Source organism: Mesoplodon densirostris, chromosome 6, assembly GCF_025265405.1.
Source record: "Mesoplodon densirostris isolate mMesDen1 chromosome 6, mMesDen1 primary haplotype, whole genome shotgun sequence".
NCBI lineage: Eukaryota > Metazoa > Chordata > Mammalia > Artiodactyla > Ziphiidae > Mesoplodon > Mesoplodon densirostris.
Genome location: NC_082666.1, coordinates 54,177,599 through 54,192,188, shown reverse-complemented (window position 1 = coordinate 54,192,188; position 14,590 = coordinate 54,177,599). Strand labels below are relative to the sequence as shown.

Sequence of the window (14,590 nt, the reverse complement as noted above, 5' to 3'; positions counted from 1 at the left end):
TAAACAAACATTATCAAATTGCAAATATTATAGGTGACATTGTTATTTCTAAATATCTATCTTTTAATTATTTGTGAATAATGATAAGTCCTGAAGGTAAATTCAACAATTCTAATTCCTTTTCGTTGGTTGGCAGCTTTGCACATTTTTAAGAGCCATCTGTATTTACAGCTCTGTGAAATGTATGTTCATATTCTTTGCCTATGTTTTCTATTGTTTTTTAAATTATTCTTGTTAAGAGACAAAATACTGAAAAGAATATTTTGACAAGAATATTGTATATTAGAGAAATGTTAGAATATTTGTATATTAGATAAATATTAGTCAATCCATTGTCTGTAATATGAATTACAAAAACTTTCTCATTTTGTTATCTTTATAACTATTTGTGTGAGGTTTTTTTTTGTCATATAGATTTTATTTTTAAAAATTAGGTCCAAATGGAAATAAAAACAAAAATTAAAAAATAGAACCTTATGAAACTTAAAAGCTTTTGCACAGCAAAGGAGACCATAAACAAGGCGAAAGGACAACCCTCAGAATGGGAGAAAATATTTGCAAATGAAGCAACTGACAAAGGAATAATCTCCAAAATATAGAAGCAGCTCATGCAGCTTAATATCAAAAAAACAAACAAGAACTTCCGGCTTTCGGAGTTTGGTGGCAGTAAAGGACATGAGTAAAGGCCGGGCGGAAGCCGTGGCGGGAGCCTCCGGGATCCTGCTGAGGTACCTACAGGAGCAGAACCGGCCCTACAGCGCCCAGGACGTGTTCGGGAACCTGCAGCGGGAACACAGACTGGGCAAGGCGGCGGTGGTGAAGGCGCTGGATCAGCTGGCCCAACAAGGCAAGATCAAAGAGAAGATGTACGGCAAGCAGAAGATATACTTTGCTGACCAGGAACAATGTGACATGATCAATGATGCTGACCTCCAAGTCCTGGATGCCAAAATCGTGGCCCTCACTGCTAAGGTGCAGAGCTTGCAGCAGAGCTGCCGCCACATGGAGGCTGAGCTGAAGGAGTTAACTAGTGCCCTGACCACACCGGAGATGCAGAAAGAGATCCAGAAGGTAAAGAAGGAATGTGCTGGCTACACAGAGAGACTGAAGAACATCAAAGCGGCCACCAACCACGTGACTCCAGAAGAGAAAGAGCAGGTGTACAGAGAGATGCAGAGGTACTGCAAGGAGTGGAGGAAGCGCAAGAGGATGGCAACAGAGCTGTCTGATGCAATCCTTGAGGGATACCCCAAGAGCAAGAAGCAGTTTTTTGAGGAAGTTGGGATAGAGACAGATGAAGATTACAACCTCAAGCTCCCAGATCCCTGAGGCCCTCCGGCAGGCCTGGGAACAGAGATGTCCTGGACTGGCTGCCTTGTTTAGGTCAGCTTTTTTGTTGTTCCTGCTGCTGTCCACTTTTGAGCACACACCAAAGTACTGGGTGGAGCACTGGTGGCCCGGAGAGGATGGTTTCACTCATTTCATCATCCACGTTTTGACTGCCTGAACTTAACAGTTAGTTAGATGGGGAATAATGCAAAAGGAAAACATTTGGCAATATTTATTGTAATATAATTTGATATAAAAATATTTAATTTCCTCTGGATAATCAAACCTCCCAGATATCAAGCCTGAGGAAGGCAAAAGAGAGCTTGGGGGACAAGGGCAGAGAGAGGCTACTATGCACAGCATTCAGGGAGCCAAGGGCCTCACCCAGGACTCTCCACTCCAGGAGACCTGTAGAAAATCTTCTCTACCCACCTTCACCCCACCCCAAGTCCTGGGAGAAATGCAGGCAGCACTGAGATGGTAGAGACCCAGATACACTTGACAGAAAGCCTGGGAGTGGTCTTAAGGCCAATTTTCCAAAATTGTAACTTTAGCAAAATTGCATTGTTGGTGTTTAGAAAAATTAACAAATTTAATATGTAAAAAAAACAACCCAATCCAAAAATGGGCAGAAGACCTAAATAGACATTTCTGCAAAGAAGATATACAGATTGCCAACAAACGCATGAAAGGATGCTCAACATCACTAATCATTAGAGAAATGCAAATCAAAACTACAATGAGGTATCACCTCACCAGTCAGAATGGCCATCATCAAAAAATCTACAAACAATAAATGCTGGAGAGGGTGTGGAGAAAAGGGAACCCTCTTGCACTGTTGCTGGGAATGTAAATTTATACAGCCACTATGGAGAACAGTATGGAGGTTCCTTCAAAAACTAAAAATAGAACTACCATATGACCCAGCAATCCCACTACTGGGCATATACCCTGAGAAAACCATAATTCAAAAAGAGTCATGTACCACAATGTTCATTGCAGCCCTATTTACAGTAGTCAGGACATGGAAACAACCTAAATGTCCATTGACAGATGAATGGGTAAAGAAGATGTGGCACATATATACAATGGAATATTACTCAGCCATAAAAAGAAATGAAATTGAGTTATTTGTAGTGAGGTGGATGGATCTAGAGACTGTCATACATAGTGAAGTAAGTCAGAAAGAGAAAAACAAATACCATATGCTAACACATATATATGGAACCTAAAAAAAAAAATTAGTTCTGAAGAACCTAGGGGCAGGACAGGAATAAAGACATAGATGTAGAGAATGGACTTGAGGACACAGGGAGGGGGAAGGGTAAGCTGGGATGAAGTGAGAGAGTGGCATGGACATATATACACTCCCAAATATAAAATAAATAGCTAGTGGGAAGCAGCTGCATAGCAGAGGGAGATCAACTCGGTGCTTTGTGTCCACCTAGAGGGGTGGGATAGGGAGAGTGGGAGGGAGATGCAAAAAGGAGGAGATATGGGGGTATATGTACACATATAGCTGCTTCACTTTGTAATACAGCAGAAACTAACACACCATTGTAAAGCAATTATACTCCAATAAAGATATTTAAAAAAATTAAGTCCAATTTATCCATCTTTTCTACTTTCTCTGTTTTGTCATACTTAGAAAAGCTTCCAAACTTGGGTTATGAAAGTTTTTTCCCATATTTTCTTCAGAACTGGTTTCATTTTTCATTTAAGTATTAATACTTTGAAATGTTTACTGGAATAAGGTGTGGGGTATGGATGCAATTATTTTTTTCCCAAATAGCTATTCAGCTTTACAACATCATTTATGGAATAATGTCATTGCCTCATCTTTATCTTATACTAAATATTTGTATGCATGTGTATTTATTTCTTGACTTCTACTTGTTTTCAAGTTCTATTTTTTTTCAAGAGAGTACCATGGTTTAAGAATAATGTCATTGTAGTATGTATTTTAAAATATGGCTAGTGAAATCTCATCTCTTTGTTCCCAGAATATTGCCTAAAAGTGAACTCAAGAGTTGGTGTTTTGCTGGAAATATCACACCTAAATCTATCATCCTTTATTCTAACGACTTCAGCAGTTTCTTTGTTTTGGTTTATAATATAGATTTTGCCATCTTGTAATGTGCCATTTGAAATGATATTTAGTCAAGCCTGTGATGCAAGTGGTCTTTCACTTATTAGCAAACTGGAATGCAGCTGGATTTCAAGCAGAAGGAAAAGTCAGGGATAGGCGACTTCCTTATGTAAAACTAGTTGTAAACATAAGGATGCAGGTTCAGAACAAGGAATTTAGGAAAAACATATATTTTTGTTCTTTATCTTTTGCTAAGACAACTTTTCAGTGTCTCTTTGAATTGAGAAATATTGCCTTTTTCTCAATAAGGAAAGCCTAGTGGTTGTGCCATGTTAGACTTTTGAAATAAGATGCATGTAGGGGTGTGTCATGCCACGTACTTAAAATCGATCATTCCAAATAATACAGTAGCTCAAAAATCTATTCCACTGGATAAAGAACCAACCTTTATGACTCTTCCCTTCAGATTTAAGAAATAACTCCAATCTACTTGAATATAATATTAATTTACAATATGTCAACACCTTCAGCCCATTGCTAATTTTAGCAGTACTTATGTATCTTCTTTGAGAATGTTGTAATTACAGCTAGAAGAAGATATCTCCAAAAAGTAACTATAGTTCTCTAATTCAATGTATGTTTTCAGCCTTCATTTTATATGATTCACCATGACTTAAGAATTCATCTTAAGGCAATGCAAACTATAGAAAACATGTATACACATAATTTTTATTATTGCCATACTACTTAACCAAATTAGAACAACTGGAATGTTCCCATTTAGGGGGGAATGATTATGTAACTTATGGTATTTACAGGTATGGCATATTTATCTTAAAATAACATTTACAAAGAGGTTTTCAGGACATAGGATAAGGTCAACGATTAAAGGTTAAGTGGTAAAAAATAGGGATATAGAAGGTAGTATCAGTTATGAACATTATAATTGTTAAAATGATACTAGTGGTACTCTGAGTGTTGGGATTATGGGCTGTCAGTATTTTTAGCTCTAATTTTTGTGCTTTTTTCTAAATTTTTTTTTACAATGAATATAAGATGCAATACCTTTCACCCCTCCTTTTTCTGTTGAGAACACTAATGTTCTACTCTCTTAGCAAATTTCAATGATATAATACAGTGTTATCATCTGTGATTACGATGTCATACATTAGATCCTCAGACCTTATTCATCTTATAACTGAAAGTTGGTAATCTTTTACCAACCACTCCCTATTTTCCCAAAACCCAGTTCTTAGCAACCACATTTCTGTTCTCTGTTTCTGTGAGTACACTTTTTTTTTTAAGATTCCACATATAAGTGATACCATGCAGTATTTGTCTTTTTTTGCTTGACTGACTTATTTCACTTAGCATAATGCTTTCCAGGTTCATCCATGTTGTCACAGATGATAGAATTTTCTTCTTTTTCAAAGCTGAATGATATTCTATTTTGTGTATTTACCACATTTTCTTGATCCATTCATCCACTGACAAAAACTTAGGTTGTTTGCATACCTTGACTATTGTGAATAGTGCTGCATTGAATATGGGAGTACATATATCTCTTCAACATAACAGTTTGTTTCCCTTAAATGTATCCCCAGAAGTGGAATTGTTGGATCACATGGCAGTTCTAGTTTTAATTTTTTGAGGAACTGCCATACTGTTTTCCATAGTGGCTGTACCAGTTACATTCCCAGCAACAAGGCACTAGGGTTCCCTTTTTCCACATTCCCACCAGCATTTATCCCTTGTCTTTTTGATGATTGCTGTTCTAACAGGCATAAGATGATACCTCACGGTTGTTTTGATTTGTATTTTCCTGATGATTAGTGATGTTGTGCATCCTTTTATGTCCTGTTGACCATTTGTATGTCTTCTTTGGAAAAATGTCTATTCAGGTCCTCTGTCCATTTTCTAATTGTATTTTTATTGTTGTTGTTTTTGCTATTAATTTGTATGAGTTGCTTATATATTTTAGTTACTAACCTCTTATTAGATATATTGTTTGGAAATATTTTCTCCCATTCTATAGGTTTCCTTTTGATTTTGTTGTTGGTTTCCTTTGCTGAGCAAAAGCTTTTTAGTTTGATGTATTCCCACGTGTTTATTTTTGCTTTTGTTGCCTTTGCTTTTGGTGTCATGTCCAAAAAATTGTTGCCCAGGCCAATGTCAAGGAGCATTTCCTCTGTTTTCTTCTAGGAGTTTTATGGTTTTAGGTCTTACATTTAATTCTTTAATCCATTTCCAGTTAATTTTTTGTGAGTGATGTAAGAGGTCGAATTTCATTCTTTTGCATGTGAATATCCAGTTTTCCCAATGCTGTTACCTGGGATAAATCATATTTTTTCATGCTGTATAATTCTTTTATACCTTGTTGGATTTGATTTTTCTAATGTTTTGTTGATTTCTGTATCTGTGTTCATGAGAGTTATTGATCTGTAGTTTTTTTTTTTGTTCTTTCGGGTAATGTCTTTACCTGTTTTTGGTTTTAGGGTGATGCTGTCCTCACAGAATGGGTAAAGAAGCTGCTGTTACTAAATTCTTAATCTCACTCTTTGTTTCACCTCCTGTGTACAGTGCTGTGACACTACCCTGATACAGTTCTTTCACTATCAAGATAACATTTTTTAAGGCTTTGCATTTAGCAAATTTTACTGAAGACTTGGCATCCAAGAAGGGGATTAATTTGCAATGCAGCACAACACAACATATAATTCGAGTTTATTTTAGACATCCTTTCTCTTAAACACCCCTTTGCCACTTCAAATAATGTGAACTCACTAATTGTTCCACTTCATCTATCCCTATATTTTAGCTGTACTTCAGGACTCTACCTTCTTGTCTCTCCTTAGCTCTCTTTTTAAAAAATCATCTGGTTTTATAATGTAAACAATTCAATTTTCTTCAGTAAGTTCTGGACCTATGTTTGTGTATGAACCAGGGTAGGTTGATATCAGCTGTTTAGTAAAATAAACATTTAATATTTATGTCAGAGTTAGCTGTGGGTCCATAGGGAGGCTCTTCTCCATGCAGTCACTCAGGGCACCAGGCTCCTTTTATGTGGTGACTCTACCATTTGCTTGCACAGAGGAGAGAAAGAACTAGAAGGGTAGCCCAAGAGATTTTAGGGCCAGGCATGGGAGTGTTATTTATCACTTCCTCCCACATTCTATTGTTCAGAACTCATTTACATGTTCCCACCTAATTGCAAAATGCTGTCTGGCTATGTGCTCCAGAGAAAATAAAATGTTCTTTGATGAACATATAGAATTCTTTTGTCACACTTAAAAAAAAAGATTAGGTTGATACGTAAGTAGAAGTCTAATCTGGGTCTCCATTCCTTTAACAGCATTTTAATGAGAATTTCTTTGTTTTACATGAGCTCACTGTTCTAAGGAGGACTTCTTGTCTGATACAATAATCCCAAATCCCTTAGAAAGAAGAGGCTCCCATCAATATTGTTTATTTGTTTCATTGTCTGTTTATTTAAGTGTCTTTTTTTAAATAATAAATTTATTTACTTATTTATTTTTAGCTGAGTTGGGTCTTTGTTGCTGCATGCGTGCGTTCTCTAGTTGTGGTGAGTGGGGCCTACTCTTCGCTGCAGTGTGTAGGCTTCTCATTGCGGTGGTTCTCTTGTTGTGGAGCACAGGCTCTAGGCATGCAGCCTTTAGTAGTTGTGGCGCATGGGCTTAGTTGCTCCACAGCATGTGGGATCTTCCCAGACCAGGGCTTGAACCCATGTCCCTTGCATTGGTAGGCATATTCTTAACCACTGTGCCACCAGGGAAGCCCTATTTAAGTGTCTTAAACTCCCCTTTTTATTGCTCTATACTTAGCCTAGTTCATGCAATATGCATATACAATTTGGTACCTTCACCTTCTTCACTAATAATACCTGATGGATTTTTTTTCTTATGGATTGGTGCTATCTACTGGACTCTGAAATGATACCAGCTGCATTTAGTTCTGTTTTTAACTAATGGGCTCATTGTTAATATCTCATGAACTTTTTGATTGTAGCTGAAAGCCTGTCCCTACATTTTGTTAAAGCCCACTTTCCTTCATTGTGCCCTAAGTATTCCCCAGTCACCTTTTTCAGTTTGTCAGTTGCTTTCTTTATTTTTATTTCTCATCTGTTTCCAAGTTATTCCCTTTAGCTACCTTGATTTCTTGCTCCTTTTTTTTTTTAAACTCTGATTGCTCCCCGTGTTCCCATAATCAACTAGGTGGTTTTTCACTGCTTATATATTCAGTCCGCCAAAGTGAAAGGAATTAAAGTGTATTTCAATTACTTCCATTTGCTTTCCATTCCCTGACCTTCCCATTAATTTCAGTCTACCACTGTGTTTTATACATTATAGCTGTATTTGGTACAATTCTGTTTTTCAGAATTTTAATATGTAAATCAGTTTGACTTTGAGTTCACTTTTTATGTACCAATTTGTGATACTACTTATCAAGCATTTTTGGGATCAACGGATGATATGCTAATAAATATTGTTTAAACTGAGCTCAGGAAAGGTTTTCTGTGGACGTGGTATGGGTTGAAGAGATTATAATTCCAATTATCTAAAAGAAGCAATTAGACATTTTGTTAATATTTGGATTTTTAGAATAAAAATAGCTCTTAATTGTAGCCATTTTAATGCATACATCAGTTTAGAATCTGGCTAATAGCCTGCTGCTTTTGTGGTGAGATTGTCCCTTTTTTTAAACTAATGGGTTGAATATAATGGGTGTGTTTAGTAGAGTTACCAATACAACAAAATGATTCAAACTAAGGTTTTTTAAAAAATCTTTTTTGGTGGTGATGATCATTTTATGAGGGGTAATTTCTTTTAATGATAGGATAAAGAACTGTTTCTTGCCCAGTGAGTTTATGGAGGAGCTAACACTTTTGTTTCCTTAATAGTGGTAGCTATGTGGTTTATTGGCACTCTTCCCTTTCCCCAGTTTTCTAGGCTCCACCTGCCTACCACAGGGATGAGCTATGAGTACATCAGGCAAGGCCAATGAATATGACCATTTTGATTGGTTTAGAGACGGATGTGTGACCCAAGCATGGCCAATGAGAGCTCCACCAAAAGTGTTTGCAGGAACTTTAAGGAAAAAGTACTTTCTGCCCGTTAGTCGCTAGGATGTAAGTTGGAGTCCCTGGGAGCTCTTGTTGCCATCACATGGAGAGAGCTCTGCCTAAGGATAAAACAGAATGAGGAAAGCAGAACTTAGGGAGAGAGAGAGAGAGGGAGAGAGAGAGAGAAAGGGGTCAGGGGGGAGAGAGAGAGAATACTTCTTGATGGCATTTTTGACACTCTAGATCGAATTGTGTCTGAAGTCAGTCACCTCTTAGATGTCTCAGGAATGTAAGTCATTAAGTTACCTTTTAAGTTAGTTTTGATTGTGTTTCTTTCACTGACAACTAAAAGTGTAACAACAAATCACTGACCATCTGGAATTAGTTTATAAATATAATGTCACCAAATTAGAATATTCATTTGAGGAGGGTAAGGAAGACCCTTACCTACATTGTTGACCATTCTATCTTTATAATATATTATATCACAGTAATTGGCACAGAGACATACTTAATAGATATTTATGGAATGAATAAATGATTCATCTAATTAATTTAATAATTTAATTCAAGTTGTTGAACTATTTTGTCCAGGTCTTATCTTAGGAAATAGTAAGATGATCAAAGGAATAAAAGAGACAGAGACTCTGTCCTTTATTTTCCGAGTTTGTGCAGGCAGTGAGGTATTACAATAACTTAAGGCAGACTAAGAGAAGGGGCCAAAGGGAGTGAAAGTTGTATGTTAAAGAGTAGCTAAGTCATCAAAAGGCTCTCGAGTTAGACTACTTGGATTTGAATCCATGCTCTATACTTGTTAACTGAATAAATTTGGGTATATTACTTAAACTCAGTTTTCTTATCTGTAAAATGGGGGTAATATTTGTATATCCTTTATAGATCTGTCATGAGGATAAATCAAGATGTTCTATTTAAAATATAAGGCTGGATACTATAAAACTCTTATAGGAAAACATAGGCAGAACACTCTTTGACATAAATCACAACAAGATCTTTTTGATCTACCTCCTAGAGTAATGAAAATAAAACCTAAAATAAACAAATGGGATCTAATTAAACTTGAAAGCTTTTGCATAGCAAAGGAAACCATAAACAAAACAAAAAGACAACCCTCAGAATGGGAGAAAATATTTGCAAACTAAGCAGCCAACAAGGGATTAGTCTCCAAAATATACAAACAGCTCATGCAGTTCAACATCAACAAAACAAATAACCCAATCGAAAAATGGGTGGAAGATCTAGACATTTATCTAGAGAAGACATACAGATGGCAAAAAAGCACATGAAAAGTTGCTCAACATCACTAATTATTAGAGAAATGCAAGACAAAACTACAATGAGGTATCACCTCACACTGGTTGGAATGGCCATCATCAAAAATCTACAAACAGTAAATGCTGGAGAGGGGGTGGAGAAAAGGAAACCCTCCTGTGCTGTTGTTGGGAATGTAAATTGGTACAACCACTATGGAGAACACTCTGGAGGTTCCTTAAAAAACTAAAAATAGAACTACCATATGACCCAGCAATCCCACTACTGGCCATATACCCTGAGGAAACCATGATTCAAAAAGATATATGCACCCCAATGTTCATTGCAGCACTATGTACAATAGCCAGGACATGGAAGCAACCTAAATGTCCATCAACAGAGGAATGGATAAAGAAGATGTGGTATGTGTGTGTGTATATATATAAAATGTAATATTGCTCAGCCATAAAAAAGAAAAAATAATGCCATTCGTAGCAACATGGATGGACCTAGAGATTGTCATACTGGGTGATGTAAGACACATAAAGACAAATATCATATGATATCGCTTATATGTGGAATCTAAAAAAAAGAGTACAAATGAACTTATTTACAAAACAAGCAGAGTCATGGATATAGAAAACAAACTTATGGTTTACCAGGGGATAATAAGTGGGGGTGGGTGGGTAAATAAATTGGGAGATTGGGATTGACATATACATGCTACTATTGAATATATATCAAATAGATAACTACTAAGAACCTGCTGTATAGCACAGGGAACTCTACTCAATACTCTGTAATGACCTATATGGGAAAAGAATCTAAAAAAAAAGGAGTGGATATATGTATATGTGTAACTGATTCACTTTGCTGTACACCTGAAACTAACACAACATTGTAAGTCAACTATACTCCAATAAAAATTTTAAAAAAGAAAAAGCAAATTGAAAAAATAAAATGATTAAAATACCTAGGATATATTAAGTACTCAGTAATTTTTAGCTCTTTTTGTTTCAGTAAGCAGAGATGGCTGGTACAGGATTTAAATATGGAAGAAGATAAAACTGGAAATGAAGTCACCCTTGGGAAGCTGAATATTTATTATACTGCAAGTAAGTATCAGCCATTAACAAAACTCTGCATACAGGGTTTGTAATACAAAATGATCCAGCAAAATCTTACTTTAGTGTTATGTTAGATTTGTGATCTTCTAATCTTACTTTAATGTTAGGTTAGATTTATACAGTGGTAGATTTATTTTAGAGAAGATGAGTTAAGATATGCATCCTTGGTAAATGGGAGAAAAAAGGGACCTCTATATTATATTTTTAAGAATTTTAATAGGAAACCATTTAGCATTTTAAACTCAGTGATAACAATGTCAAATTTTTACTGGATATTCTGTAAGAGAGAAAAAAAGATTTTCAAAAATAAGTATGTTTGTCTGCTATAAGGTAGATAAGCAGAAGATTAAGTATTATATGTTAGATAACCTTCCAGATTCATTAACATACGATGCTTAAAGCTCATAAAATTTGATGAAATTTTGTCAAGTCTCATTCAGAAATAAATGTCCTCCTATGTCATGAAATGCTTTTTATAATTACGTTTTTATTTTACTTTAATCTGCAACTCATGGTAAAGTAGTAGTTTCCCAAGGGTGTCTGGGTACAAAGGAAAATAGAGTCACATTAATGGAAGAAAGTAGCTTCAAATATGCTTAATATTTCTGGCCTACATATTTCAGAAACGTGGGGGCATTTCCACTTGATTCAGGGGTCTTTGGAGCGAATGGAATAGCATAGTGTAGTAGAGGAAAGAACACAGGCTTTGGAAATCTTGACAAAAATAGATTAAAATTGTGTAACCTTGGACAAAATAACCTTATTGAGCCCAAGCTTCCCCATGAGAAGAAAGAAGATAGCAACATTAGCTTCATAGTGTTTTTGTGGTGATTAAGGATAATATCTATAGGGTGACACTTGTTTTTTGGCACTTAGAAGGTGATCAATGTATGATAACTATTCTTATTATAAATTATCATTTCCAGTTATTAATAACAAAATTATTGATGAGATTCTATTTCAGATTTTATGTAGTAGTGGGAAATATAAATCTATCAAAATAAAAATAAAAGAGTGGATATTTGCTGGAAATCCTAAGGCAGAAATAATGAATAAATAAAACTATAGAGACAAATGTTAAGTAGCAACTTCCAAGATTTTGGTAGATGTTGACTGAGTCTTAGCTGGTATCATAGCTGATAAATAGCCAAGTTCAACACTGTAGTTTAACTTCATTGCTCCAGCCTACTCCAAAGATAAAATGGATGGAGGTGTTCTAGACAGAGATTATGATGATGAAACAGCTGTTCTCCACTTTCTCTTCTTCTCAGGTTGTATGCCTTTATCATTTAGCCTATAAAATAAGTGTAAGTCTAGTTTTTATCAGGAACCAGAGTTCCTGTCTTAGCATTTTCTATCCAACTTTCCTGTCCTTGTCCTTACAGTTTTTTTCTGGGCTCCTCTCCTGACCTTCCACTCTGTCCAACTTCCCTTTCTTGTTTGCTTAATGAAAAGTCCACTTATCTTCTCAAAATTAGGTTCCTCAGGGCATTCTCAATCTACTTCACACTGTGGAAGGACACAGTCCTCCTTAAGAGTTATAAAATACACACTGGGATGTTAAAAGCAGTCACTTTCTGGCCCTAAGGACTCTTCATTGTGTTAGATTTAAACTGATCAAATCCCCAGATTTACATTTTAATATATATAGCTTTATCCACTGGCCTAGGGTTATCTCTGAAAAGTCATAATTTCTTCTTCTTCCTTTTTTTTTTTTTTTTTTTTGTGGTACGCGGGCCTCTCACTGTTGTGGCCTCTCCCATTGCGGAGCACAGGCTCCGGACGCGCAGGCTCAGCGGCCATGGCTCACGGGCCCAGCTGCTCCGCGGCATGTGGGATCTTCCCGGACCTGGGGCACGAACCCGTGTCCCCTGCATCGGCAGGTGGACTCCCAACCACTGCGCCACCAGGGAAGCCTTCAGTCCAACATTTAAAAAAGAGAAATTGAAGCCTTTCTTGTTAGGGGGTAATTGGGATCAGACCTCTGCTCTTTCAACTCTGTTGTTTCCATGGCCCCTGAAGTATCTCGGAGGAGCCCTAGGCCCAGAGAAACACAAATGAAAACCCTTGAGTTAGTGAAAAGAGTTATTAACTGGAATTCTGAAGACTTGAGTTTTAGCTTAATTCTAATATCAAATTTATATGTCACTGATAGGGTTAATTGTTTCATCTGTAAAACAGGGGTTTAGAACAGTGGTTCTCAATTTTGGCTGTGTATTAGAATCACCTGGGGAGCTTTTAAAAATACTGATGCTTTAGGCCTCAGCTATACCAATTAAATTAGAATCTCTAGGGCGTGACTCAGGCAACAGCATTTTTTAGAGCTCCCCAGGTGATTCCAATGTGTAACCAAGTTTCAAAACTGCCAGAGAATTTTTGAGCAATTATGTTCCACAAATCCATGGTTCTGTGCAGCTTGTTTTGGCAGATGTAGTTAAAATGTGCAGAGTATATTCATTTATAGACAGTATTCAGTGAGGAGCAGGGATGAAGGTAGTTATAAAGATTGGAATGTAGGAAAAAAGTTTTTTGATTATCTTAATAGCTCAGTGTGCTGGGCAAAACACTTAACTTTGTTATATCCCTGATGGGAGTGATTTTAACTTCCTGCAAAATGAGGCTCTCAACAGAGAAATCATATTTAAATGCAGTGTTATTATTTTTATACCAATAATGACACCATTTGTTAATATGACCGCCAAGAATTATACCTAGCTATCTCATTCACAAAATAAATAGAATAGGCAGATTGACTACTGAAATGTAAAATATGGTTAATATTCCTCAGTTGGTGGTATAGATTGAAGACAGATTGAATCAACCTGTTAACAGTGGCAATCTCTGCTACTGAGATGCTGCATTAAAAGTGCCTCCATCAAAAATGCAAAGAGAGGAAAAAAACCAGGATTACTGCTATGTGCTTCTTGTCAGTTATGAAAAACTATTGTTTCAGCTGAGTTTTCAAAGTAGGAAAAAAATTCATAGTATTGGTGAGCAGTTGACCCTGAAAAATATACAAATTGTATGACAATTTTCAGTCTACAATCTCCAAATGTCAAATGAATTTATTATGATTGGATAAATTACAATGAATACCAAATAGTTTAAAAATGATAGCAGAATTAGAGCAAAAATGATTGATATTAGGTATGTTAGATGTATCACTAAACAGAAATGCCTTTTCATTTTCTTATTACCAAGGCCATTTACACATTTTCTCTCATATTTTGGTAGCTAATAGGTATTCAAGATTCATGTGCTTTAATCTCCCCTTTTAGCAAGGTAGTTCTTTTCTGGAAGTTGGTAACCATTAAATAAAAGAAAAAGTGCAGTTATCACTTGTGGCAGGACAATGTATTGATAAGTTTATTACCTTGTTCTTAGGCTTTTTGCTGGAATAGATTTACCAACAACAGAATGAAAAAAAATTATACACTTTCTGGACAGAAAGGTCAGCTTTGTGTTTTCACATGTTCTAGTTCTCCTTACCCCAGAGGAAAGTTTATACTAGCTTTCTTTGTGAAAGTGCCCAGGAAGTTGGGCAGTAAGCCCAACATTGACTTGACAGTCTAGTAGAAAGTCCATAGAGACAGTTTTGACAACATGGAATTGAGCCCATAGCAGCATTGTCCACCTCTGAATGAACTATGTTAACAAGGACAGTGAGTGCTTTAAAATGGCCAAGAGAACCACTGG

General features: G+C 36.3%; 1 protein-coding gene across 1 annotated transcript; it reads left to right on the top strand.

The window, feature by feature from the left end:
- Window positions 1-674: 674 nt before the first annotated feature.
- Window positions 675-1,357, top strand: LOC132492306 (homologous-pairing protein 2 homolog). The gene has a single exon (XM_060101769.1). The coding sequence runs from the start codon at window positions 676-678 to the stop codon at window positions 1,327-1,329; it is 654 nt and encodes a 217-aa protein (XP_059957752.1). The 5' UTR covers window position 675; the 3' UTR covers window positions 1,330-1,357.
- Window positions 1,358-14,590: the final 13,233 nt, after the last annotated feature.

Coding starts and splice junctions, on each gene's coding strand:
- LOC132492306 (XM_060101769.1), top strand. CDS start 676: ATGAGTAAAGGCCGGGCGGAAGCCGTGGCGGGAGCCTCCGGGATCCTG.